The 12,500-nt window shown below is 51.6% G+C and overlaps 1 protein-coding gene across 2 annotated transcripts in view; it reads left to right on the top strand.

Moving 5' to 3' along the window:
* The window catches only part of LOC306926405 (sex comb on midleg-like protein 2), a 74,669-nt gene that overhangs the window by 53,216 nt on the left and 8,953 nt on the right, over window positions 1–12,500 (top strand). Inside the window, exons 10-12 of one of the 2 annotated variants that reach the window (XM_079505672.1) lie at window positions 485–634; window positions 8,936–9,064; window positions 10,504–10,707. In XM_079505672.1, the coding sequence (XP_079361798.1) occupies window positions 485–634; window positions 8,936–9,064; window positions 10,504–10,707 (483 nt within the window). The remainder of the gene's footprint in view (window positions 1–484; window positions 635–8,935; window positions 9,065–10,503; window positions 10,708–12,500) is intronic. The other variant, XM_079505673.1, reaches the window with a different exon arrangement.

The raw sequence follows: 12,500 nt of genomic DNA on the forward strand, positions 1-12,500 counted from the left end.
ACCCCTGGTTTAGGCCACAGGGTTCAAAACGTTGAGAACCCCTGGTTTAGGCCACAGGGTTCAAAACGTTGAGAACCCCTGGTTTAGGCCACAGGGTTCAAAGCATGGGGGAAAAGTAGCGGCTTATAGTCCGGAAATGACGGTATCTACTAAAGGTTGAAACCGGGGGGCACGTTGGCACAGTGGGTAGTGCTGTCGCCTCACAGCTAGAAGGTCCCGGGGGGCACGTTGGCACAGTGGGTAGTGCTGTCGCCTCACAGCTAGAAGGTCCTGGGTTCCATTCCTCCTGTGGGCGCTGGGGGCGTGCTCCCTCCTCCGTGTCATCAGTGCCCATACCCGAGGCGGGGTTGGCGAAAGTTAAAAAGAAAAGTTGCAATATTATGGACGACAGCAACGGCATGGTACTATGGTGCAGTGTCGGCAGACAGACTCATGGTGGCGCTGTGTCTTGTGTTTTCCTTCCATCCGTCCGTCCAATCCGCAGTGAGAACGGACGGTGGCGTCCGCCTGCTGAAGCTGCCCTCGGCGTCCAGCGCCGGCTTCGTGCTGCGCTTCCTGGAGACGGTGTGTCGTCACCTGCAGTGTGACAGCCTGTTCAGCAGCCAGCCCTTCAGGGGGTTAACCACCATGTCAGGTAATACAGCCCTTCAGGGGGTTAACCACCACCCTGTCAGGTAATACAGCCCTTCAGGGGGTTAACCACCATGTCAGGTAATACAGCCCTTCAGGGGGTTAACCACCCTGTCAGGTAATACAGCCCTTCAGGGGGTTAACCACCACCCTGTCAGGTAATACAGCCCTTCAGGGGGTTAACCACCCTGTCAGGTAATACAGCCCTTCAGGGGGTTAACCACCCTGTCAGGTAATACAGCCCTTCAGGGGGTTAACCACCCTGTCAGGTAATACAGCCCTTCAGGGGGTTAACCACCCTGTCAGGTAATACAGCCCTTCAGGGGGTTAACCACCACCCTGTCAGGTAATACAGCCCTTCAGGGGTTAACCACCACCCTGTCAGGTAATACAGCCCTTCAGGGGGTTAACCACCCTGTCAGGTAATACAGCCCTTCAGGGGGTTAACCACCACCCTGTCAGGTAATACAGCCCTTCAGGGGGTTAACCACCACCCTGTCAGGTAATACAGCCCTTCAGGGGGTTAACCACCCTGTCAGGTAATACAGCCTTCAGGGGGTTAACCACCCTGTCAGGTAATACAGCCCTTCAGGGGGTTAACCACCACCCTGTCAGGTAATACAGCCCTTCAGGGGTTAACCACCACCCTGTCAGGTAATACAGCCCTTCAGGGGGTTAACCACCACCCTGTCAGGTAATACAGCCCTTCAGGGGGTTAACCACCACCCTGTCAGGTAATACAGCCCTTCAGGGGGTTAACCACCATGTCAGGTAATACAGCCCTTCAGGGGGTTGACCACCCTGTCAGGTAATACAGCCCTTCAGGGGGTTAACCACCCTGTCAGGTAATACAGCCCTTCAGGGGGTTAACCACCCTGTCAGGTAATACAGCCCTTCAGGGGGTTAACCACCCTGTCAGGTAATACAGCCCTTCAGGGGGTTAACCACCCTGTCAGGTAATACAGCCCTTCAGGGGGTTAACCACCCTGTCAGGTAATACAGCCCTTCAGGGGGTTAACCACCCTGTCAGGTAATACAGCCCTTCAGGGGGTTAACCACCCTGTCAGGTAATACAGCCCTTCAGGGGGTTAACCACCCTGTCAGGTAATACAGCCCTTCAGGGGGTTAACCACCACCCTGTCAGGTAATACAGCCCTTCAGGGGGTTAACCACCACCCTGTCAGGTAATACAGCCCTTCAGGGGGTTAACCACCCTGTCAGGTAATACAGCCCTTCAGGGGGTTAACCACCCTGTCAGGTAATACAGCCCTTCAGGGGGTTAACCACCCTGTCAGGTAATACAGCCCTTCAGGGGGTTAACCACCCTGTCAGGTAATACAGCCCTTCAGGGAGTTAACCACCCTGTCAGGTAATACAGCCCTTCAGGGGGTTAACCACCCTGTCAGGTAATACAGCCCTTCAGGGGGTTAACCACCACCCTGTCAGGTAATACAGCCCTTCAGGGGTTAACCACCACCCTGTCAGGTAATACAGCCCTTCAGGGGGTTAACCACCCTGTCAGGTAATACAGCCCTTCAGGGGGTTAACCACCACCCTGTCAGGTAATACAGCCCTTCAGGGGTTAACCACCACCCTGTCAGGTAATACAGCCCTTCAGGGGGTTAACCACCACCCTGTCAGGTAATACAGCCCTTCAGGGGGTTAACCACCACCCTGTCAGGTAATACAGCCCTTCAGGGGGTTAACCACCATGTCAGGTAATACAGCCCTTCAGGGGGTTGACCACCCTGTCAGGTAATACAGCCCTTCAGGGGTTAACCACCCTGTCAGGTAATACAGCCCTTCAGGGGGTTAACCACCCTGTCAGGTAATACAGCCCTTCAGGGGGTTAACCACCCTGTCAGGTAATACAGCCCTTCAGGGGGTTAACCACCCTGTCAGGTAATACAGCCCTTCAGGGGGTTAACCACCCTGTCAGGTAATACAGCCCTTCAGGGGGTTAACCACCCTGTCAGGTAATACAGCCCTTCAGGGGGTTAACCACCACCCTGTCAGGTAATACAGCCCTTCAGGGGGTTAACCACCCTGTCAGGTAATACAGCCCTTCAGGGGGTTAACCACCATGTCAGGTAATACAGCCCTTCAGGGGGTTAACCACCACCCTGTCAGGTAATACAGCCCTTCAGGGGGTTAACCACCCTGTCAGGTAATACAGCCCTTCAGGGGGTTAACCACCATGTCAGGTAATACAGCCCTTCAGGGAGTTAACCACCACCCTGTCAGGTAATACAGCCCTTCAGGGAGTTAACCACCCTGTCAGGTAATACAGCCCTTCAGGGGGTTAACCACCATGTCAGGTAATACAGCCCTTCAGGGGGTTAACCACCATGTCAGGTAATACAGCCCTTCAGGGGGTTAACCACCACCCTGTCAGGTAATACAGCCCTTCAGGGGGTTAACCACCCTGTCAGGTAATACAGCCCTTCAGGGGGTTGACCACCACCCTGTCAGGTAATACAGCCCTTCAGGGGTTAACCACCCTGTCAGGTAATACAGCCCTTCAGGGGGTTAACCACCCTGTCAGGTAATACAGCCCTTCAGGGGGTTAACCACCATGTCAGGTAATACAGCCCTTCAGGGGGTTGACCACCCTGTCAGGTAATACAGCCCTTCAGGGAGTTAACCACCACCCTGTCAGGTAATACAGCCCTTCAGGGAGTTAACCACCACCCTGTCAGGTAATACAGCCCTTCAGGGGGTTAACCACCACCCTGTCAGGTAATACAGCCCTTCAGGGAGTTAACCACCACCCTGTCAGGTAATACAGCCCTTCAGGGGGTTAACCACCACCCTGTCAGGTAATACAGCCCTTCAGGGGGTTAACCACCATGTCAGGTAATACAGCCCTTCAGGGGGTTAACCACCACCCTGTCAGGTAATACAGGCCTTCAGGGGGTTAACCACCACCCTGTCAGGTAATACAGCCTTCAGGGAGTTAACCTCCCTGTCAGGTAATACAGCCCTTCAGGGGGTTAACCACCACCCTGTCAGGTAATACAGCCCTTCAGGGGGTTAACCACCCTGTCAGGTAATACAGCCCTTCAGGGAGTTAACCACCACCCTGTCAGGTAATACAGCCCTTCAGGGAGTTAACCACCACCCTGTCAGGTAATACAGCCCTTCAGGGGGTTAACCACCCTGTCAGGTAATACAGCCCTTCAGGGGGTTAACCACCCTGTCAGGTAATACAACCCTTCAGGGGGTTAACCACCCTGTCAGGTAATACAGCCCTTCAGGGGTTAACCACCACCCTGTCAGGTAATACAGCCCTTCAGGGGTTAACCACCCTGTCAGGTAATACAGCCCTTCAGGGGGTTAACCACCCTGTCAGGTAATACAGCCCTTCAGGGGGTTAACCACCCTGTCAGGTAATACAGCCCTTCAGGGGGTTAACCACCCTGTCAGGTAATACAGCCCTTCAGGGGGTTAACCACCCTGTCAGGTAATACAGCCCTTCAGGGGTTAACCACCACCCTGTCAGGTAATACAGCCCTTCAGGGGGTTAACCACCACCCTGTCAGGTAATACAGCCCTTCAGGGGGTTAACCACCATGTCAGGTAATACAGCCCTTCAGGGGGTTAACCACCCTGTCAGGTAATACAGCCCTTCAGGGAGTTAACCACCCTGTCAGGTAATACAGCCCTTCAGGGGGTTAACCACCCTGTCAGGTAATACAGCCCTTCAGGGGGTTAACCACCATGTCAGGTAATACAGCCCTTCAGGGGGTTAACCACCCTGTCAGGTAATACAGCCCTTCAGGGGGTTAACCACCACCCTGTCAGGTAATACAGCCCTTCAGGGGGTTAACCTCCCTGTCAGGTAATACAGCCCTTCAGGGGGTTAACCACCCTGTCAGGTAATACAGCCCTTCAGGGGTTAACCACCACCCTGTCAGGTAATACAGCCCTTCAGGGGGTTAACCACCACCCTGTCAGGTAATACAGCCCTTCAGGGGGTTAACCACCACCCTGTCAGGTAATACAGCCCTTCAGGGGGTTAACCACCCTGTCAGGTAATACAGCCCTTCAGGGAGTTAACCACCACCCTGTCAGGTAATACAGCCCTTCAGGGAGTTAACCACCACCCTGTCAGGTAATACAGCCCTTCAGGGGGTTAACCACCACCCTGTCAGGTAATACAGCCCTTCAGGGAGTTAACCACCACCCTGTCAGGTAATACAGCCCTTCAGGGGGTTAACCACCACCCTGTCAGGTAATACAGCCCTTCAGGGGGTTAACCACCCTGTCAGGTAATACAGCCCTTCAGGGGGTTAACCACCACCCTGTCAGGTAATACAGCCCTTCAGGGGGTTAACCACCACCCTGTCAGGTAATACAGCCCTTCAGGGGGTTAACCACCCTGTCAGGTAATACAGCCCTTCAGGGGGTTAACCACCACCCTGTCAGGTAATACAGGCCTTCAGGGGGTTAACCACCACCCTGTCAGGTAATACAGCCTTCAGGGAGTTAACCTCCCTGTCAGGTAATACAGCCCTTCAGGGGGTTAACCACCACCCTGTCAGGTAATACAGCCCTTCAGGGGGTTAACCACCCTGTCAGGTAATACAGCCCTTCAGGGAGTTAACCACCACCCTGTCAGGTAATACAGCCCTTCAGGGAGTTAACCACCACCCTGTCAGGTAATACAGCCCTTCAGGGGGTTAACCACCCTGTCAGGTAATACAGCCCTTCAGGGGGTTAACCACCCTGTCAGGTAATACAACCCTTCAGGGGGTTAACCACCCTGTCAGGTAATACAGCCCTTCAGGGGTTAACCACCACCCTGTCAGGTAATACAGCCCTTCAGGGGTTAACCACCCTGTCAGGTAATACAGCCCTTCAGGGGGTTAACCACCCTGTCAGGTAATACAGCCCTTCAGGGAGTTAACCACCCTGTCAGGTAATACAGCCCTTCAGGGAGTTAACCTCCCTGTCAGGTAATACAGCCCTTCAGGGGTTAACCACCACCCTGTCAGGTAATACAGCCCTTCAGGGGGTTAACCACCCTGTCAGGTAATACAGCCCTTCAGGGGTTAACCACCACCCTGTCAGGTAATACAGCCCTTCAGGGGGTTAACCACCACCCTGTCAGGTAATACAGCCTTCAGGGGGTTAACCACCCTGTCAGGTAATACAGCCTTCAGGGGGTTAACCACCACCCTGTCAGGTAATACAGCCCTTCAGGGGGTTAACCACCCTGTCAGGTAATACAGCCCTTCAGGGGGTTAACCACCCTGTCAGGTAATACAGCCTTCAGGGGGTTAACCACCACCCTGTCAGGTAACACAGCCCTTCAGGGGGTTAACCACCACCCTGTCAGGTAATACAGCCTTCAGGGAGTTAACCACCACCCTGTCAGGTAATACAGCCCTTCAGGGGGTTAACCACCACCCTGTCAGGTAATACAGCCTTCAGGGAGTTAACCACCACCCTGTCAGGTAATACAGCCCTTCAGGGGTTAACCACCACCCTGTCAGGTAATACAGCCCTTCAGGGGTTAACCACCACCCTGTCAGGTAATACAGCCCTTCAGGGGTTAACCACCACCCTGTCAGGTAATACAGCCCTTCAGGGGGTTAACCACCACCCTGTCAGGTAATACAGCCCTTCAGGGGTTAACCACCCTGTCAGGTAATACAGCCCTTCAGGGGTTAACCACCACCCTGTCAGGTAATACAACCCTTCAGGGGTTAACCACCCTGTCAGGTAATACAACCCTTCAGGGGGTTAACCACCCTGTCAGGTAATACAGCCCTTCAGGGGGTTAACCACCCTGTCAGGTAATACAGCCCTTCAGGGGGTTAACCACCCTGTCAGGTAATACAGCCCTTCAGGGGGTTAACCACCACCCTGTCAGGTAATACAGCCCTTCAGGGGGTTAACCACCACCCTGTCAGGTAATACAGCCCTTCAGGGGGTTAACCACCACCCTGTCAGGTAATACAGCCCTTCAGGGGGTTAACCACCCTGTCAGGTAATACAGCCCTTCAGGGGGTTAACCACCACCCTGTCAGGTAATACAGCCCTTCAGGGGGTTAACCACCACCCTGTCAGGTAATACAGCCCTTCAGGGGGTTAACCACCCTGTCAGGTAATACAGCCCTTCAGGGGGTTAACCACCCTGTCAGGTAATACAGCCCTTCAGGGGGTTAACCACCCTGTCAGGTAATACAGCCCTTCAGGGAGTTAACCACCCTGTCAGGTAATACAGCCCTTCAGGGGGTTAACCACCCTGTCAGGTAATACAGCCCTTCAGGGGTTAACCACCACCCTGTCAGGTAATACAGCCCTTCAGGGGGTTAACCACCACCCTGTCAGGTAATACAGCCCTTCAGGGGGTTAACCACCACCCTGTCAGGTAATACAGCCCTTCAGGGGGTTAACCACCACCCTGTCAGGTAATACAGCCCTTCAGGGGGTTAACCACCACCCTGTCAGGTAATACAGCCCTTCAGGGGGTTAACCACCCTGTCAGGTAATACAGCCCTTCAGGGGGTTAACCACCACCCTGTCAGGTAATACAGCCCTTCAGGGGGTTAACCACCCTGTCAGGTAATACAGCCCTTCAGGGGGTTAACCACCACCCTGTCAGGTAATACAGCCCTTCAGGGGTTAACCACCACCCTGTCAGGTAATACAGCCTTCAGGGGGTTAACCACCACCCTGTCAGGTAATACAGCCCTTCAGGGAGTTAACCACCACCCTGTCAGGTAATACAGCCCTTCAGGGGGTTAACCACCACCCTGTCAGGTAATACAGCCCTTCAGGGGGTTAACCACCACCCTGTCAGGTAATACAGCCCTTCAGGGGGTTAACCACCACCCTGTCAGGTAATACAGCCCTTCAGGGGTTAACCACCACCCTGTCAGGTAATACAGCCCTTCAGGGGGTTAACCACCACCCTGTCAGGTAACACAGCCCTTCAGGGGGTTAACCACCACCCTGTCAGGTAATACAGCCCTTCAGGGGGTTAACCACCCTGTCAGGTAATACAGCCCTTCAGGGGGTTAACCACCACCCTGTCAGGTAATACAGCCCTTCAGGGAGTTAACCACCCTGTCAGGTAATACAGCCCTTCAGGGGGTTAACCACCCTGTCAGGTAATACAGCCCTTCAGGGGGTTAACCACCCTGTCAGGTAATACAGCCCTTCAGGGAGTTAACCACCACCCTGTCAGGTAATACAGCCCTTCAGGGAGTTAACCACCCTGTCAGGTAATACAGCCCTTCAGGGGGTTAACCACCCTGTCAGGTAATACAGCCCTTCAGGGGGTTAACCACCCTGTCAGGTAATACAGCCCTTCAGGGGTTAACCACCACCCTGTCAGGTAATACAGCCCTTCAGGGGGTTAACCACCACCATGTCAGGTAATACAGCCCTTCAGGGGTTAACCACCCTGTCAGGTAATACAGCCCTTCAGGGGGTTAACCACCCTGTCAGGTAATACAGCCCTTCAGGGGGTTAACCACCACCCTGTCAGGTAATACAGCCCTTCAGGGGGTTAACCACCACCCTGTCAGGTAATACAGCCCTTCAGGGGGTTAACCACCCTGTCAGGTAATACAGCCCTTCAGGGGGTTAACCACCACCCTGTCAGGTAATACAGCCCTTCAGGGGGTTAACCACCCTGTCAGGTAATACAGCCCTTCAGGGGGTTAACCACCCTGTCAGGTAATACAGCCCTTCAGGGGGTTAACCACCCTGTCAGGTAATACAGCCCTTCAGGGGGTTAACCACCACCCTGTCAGGTAATACAGCCCTTCAGGGGGTTAACCACCCTGTCAGGTAATACAGCCCTTCAGGGAGTTAACCACCCTGTCAGGTAATACAGCCCTTCAGGGGGTTAACCACCCTGTCAGGTAATACAGCCCTTCAGGGGTTAACCACCACCCTGTCAGGTAATACAGCCCTTCAGGGAGTTAACCACCCTGTCAGGTAATACAGCCCTTCAGGGGTTAACCACCACCCTGTCAGGTAATACAACCTTCAGGGGGTTAACCACCCTGTCAGGTAATACAGCCCTTCAGGGAGTTAACCACCACCCTGTCAGGTAATACAGCCCTTCAGGGGGTTAACCACCACCCTGTCAGGTGGCTGGACCAGGGCTAGGGGCAGAGCAGCTCACTGGACCAGGGCTAGGAGCAGCTCACTGGACCAGGGCTAAGGGAATTGAAAAGTGTGTGTGTGTGTGTGTGTGTGTGTGTGTGTGTGTGTGTGTGTGTGTGTGTGTGTGTGTGTGTGTGTGTGTGTGTGTGTGTGTGTGTGTGTGTTCTCTCCTGTCCAGTGAAAGAAGAGGCCATGGAGAGCACGTCTCTGGGACGGGGTAGTAAGAGGGGTCCTCCGGGGGTCTCGCCGCCGTACGCAGCGCCCCTGTCCCCTAAACACTTACGCACAGAGGCCCACCCTTCAGAAGGTAAGCCCCTGTCCCCTAAACACTAAACACTTACGCACAGAGGCCCACCCTTCAGAAGGTAAGCCCCTGTCTCCTAAACACTTACACACCGAGGCCCACCCTTCAGAAGGTACGCCCCTGTCTCCTAAACACTTACACACTGAGGCCCACCCTTCAGAAGGTACGCCCCTGTCCCCTAAACACTTACACACAGAGGCCCACCCTTCAGAAGGTACGCCCCTGTCCCCTAAACACTTACACACCGAGGCCCACCCTTCAGAAGGTAAGCCCCTGTCTCCTAAACACTTACACACCGAGGCCCACCCTTCAGAAGGTACGCCCCTGTCTCCTAAACACTTACACACTGAGGCCCACCCTTCAGAAGGTACGCCCCTGTCCCCTAAACACTTACACACAGAGGCCCACCCTTCAGAAGGTACGCCCCTGTCCCCTAAACACTTACACACTGAGGCCCACCCTTCAGAAGGTACGCCCCTGTCCCCTAAACACTTACACACAGAGGCCCACCCTTCAGAAGGTACGCCCCTGTCCCCTAAACACTTACACACAGAGGCCCACCCTTCAGAAGGTATGCCCCTGTCTCCTAAACACTTACACACAGAGGCCCACCCTTCAGAAGGTAAGCCCCTGTCCCCTAAACACTTACACACAGAGGCCCACCCTTCAGAAGGTAAGCCCCTGTCTCCTAAACACTTACTCACCGAGGCCCACCCTTCAGAAGGTAAGCCCCTGTCTCCTAAACACTTACACACTGAGGCCCACCCTTCAGAAGGTACGCCCCTGTCCCCTAAACACTTACACACAGAGGCCCACCCTTCAGAAGGTACGCCCCTGTCCCCTAAACACTTACACACAGAGGCCCACCCTTCAGAAGGTACGCCCCTGTCTCCTAAACACTAAACACTTACGCACAGAGGCCCACCCTTCAGAAGGTACGCCCCTGTCTCCTAAACACTAAACACTTACGCACAGAGGCCCACCCTTCAGAAGGTACGCCCCTGTCCCCTAAACACTTACACACAGAGGCCCACCCTTCAGAAGGTACGCCCCTGTCCCCTAAACACTTACACACAGAGGCCCACCCTTCAGAAGGTAAGCCCCTGTCCCCTAAACACTTACACACAGAGGCCCACCCTTCAGAAGGTACGCCCCTGTCCCCTAAACACTTACACACAGAGGCCCACCCTTCAGAAGGTACGCCCCTGTCCCCTAAACACTTACACACAGAGGCCCACCCTTCAGAAGGTACGCCCCTGTCTCCTAAACACTAAACACGTACGCACAGAGGCCCACCCTTCAGAAGGTACAACTCTCTAGAGACCCTGCCTCACGGTGTTAATGTCTCTCTCTCTCTCTCTCTCTCTCTCTCTCCTCACAGTGTTAATAAATATCTCTCTCTCTCTGTGTGTTAATGTCTCTCTACCTCTCTCTCTCTCCAGCAGAGACGCTGCCTCACGACGGCGGCGGCCTGGCGAAGGAGCAGCGTTTCATGGACTCCGCCTCCAACTCCATGACGCCCCGCCCCCACCACGCCCCACCCCTTCAGTACTACCCGGCCGGAGGGGGCGTGGCCACACCGCTGCGACGCCACGCCTCCAACCCCGGGGAGCTCACCGCCTCGCAGTCGCTCAGACGGGTGGAAGGTAACGCGCGGTTGTGTCCATTTTACACTTTTTAACCCATTCTGGGCGGGAACCCCTTTTGGTGTTAGCATTATGTTATGCTTTAGCTATTGAAAAATAGCAGATCTACAAGCTCATAGCGCGCCACCGAGTGATAAACGGACAGGTGCTGCCAGTGGGACCTTACTGATGGAACTAAAATCCGGCGCTGAGGCTCAAATAATGGATAAAAATAAAGGAGGATCGAAAATAAATACCTTCAATAGCCCAGCAGGGAGACCCAAATGCAGTGCAGCCACTGTACCATAACAAATAGAAAGACCTTAAAAAGAATAATTTGGAGACGGAAGAAATTAAGTTCTGAGAAAGTTTTCAGGTTTTAACATTAGTTTTTAGTAGGTATAAAGTCAATTTACAGAGGAATGTAATGGAATTTAGTAACATTTACATCAATATAATTTAGTGTATTCAAATTGTTCCAAGATGGATCCGAACTGAACTCAACTCCTGGCCGTTCTTCATGCCTAAATACTCCATCAGTTTGTTGATGTAAAGTTAATTGGCTCAATAGATAGTTCATGTTGATGTAAAGTTCATTGGCTCAATAGATAGTTCATGTTGATGTAAAGTTCATTGGCTCAATAGATAGTTCATGTTGATGTAAAGTTCATTGGCTCAATAGATAGTTCATGTTGATGTAAAGTTCATTGGATAGATAGATAGTTCATGTTGATGTAAAGTTAATTGGATAGATAGATAGTTCATGTTGATGTAAAGTTCATTGGCTCAATAGATAGTTCATGTTGATGTAAAGTTCATTGGATAGATAGATAGTTCATGTTGATGTAAAGTTCATTGGATAGATAGATAGTTCATGTTGATGTAAAGTTAATTGGATAGATAGATAGTTCATGTTGATGTAAAGTTCATTGGCTCAATAGATAGTTCATGTTGATGTAAAGTTCATTGGCTCAATAGATAGTTCATGTTGATGTAAAGTTCATTGGCTCAATAGATAGTTCATGTTGATGTAAAGTTCATTGGATAGATAGATAGTTCATGTTGATGTAAAGTGCATTGGATAGATAGATAGTTCATGTTGATGTAAAGTTCATTGGATAGATAGTTCATGTTGATGTAAAGTTCATTGGATAGATAGATAGTTCATGTTGATGTAAAGTTCATTGGATAGATAGATAGTTCATGTTGATGTAAAGTTCATTGGATAGATAGATAGTTCATGTTGATGTAAAGTTCATTGGATAGATAGATAGTTCATGTTGATGTAAAGTTCATTGGATAGATAGTTCATGTTGATGTAAAGTTCATTGGATAGATAGATAGTTCATGTTGATGTAAAGTGAATTGGCTCAATAGATAGTTCATGTTGATGTAAAGTTCATTGGCTCAATAGATAGTTCATGTTGATGTAAAGTTCATTGGCTCAATAGATAGTTCATGTTGATGTAAAGTTCATTGGCTCAATAGATAGTTCATGTTGATGTACAGTTCATTGGCTCGATAGATAGTTAATGTTGATGTAAAGTTCATTGGATAGATAGATAGTTCATGTTGATGTAAAGTTCATTGGATAGATAGATAGTTCATGTTGATGTAAAGTTCATTGGATAGATAGATAGTTCATGTTGATGTAAAGTTCATTGGATAGATAGTTCATGTTGATGTAAAGTTCATTGGATAGATAGATAGTTCATGTTGATGTAAAGTTCATTGGCTCAATAGATAGTTCATGTTGATGTAAAGTTCATTGGCTCAATAGATAGTTCATGTTGATGTAAAGTTCATTGGCTCAA

This window comes from Electrona antarctica (genome assembly GCF_951216825.1).
Source record: "Electrona antarctica genome assembly, chromosome: 7".
NCBI classification, from domain to species: Eukaryota; Metazoa; Chordata; class Actinopteri; order Myctophiformes; family Myctophidae; genus Electrona; species Electrona antarctica.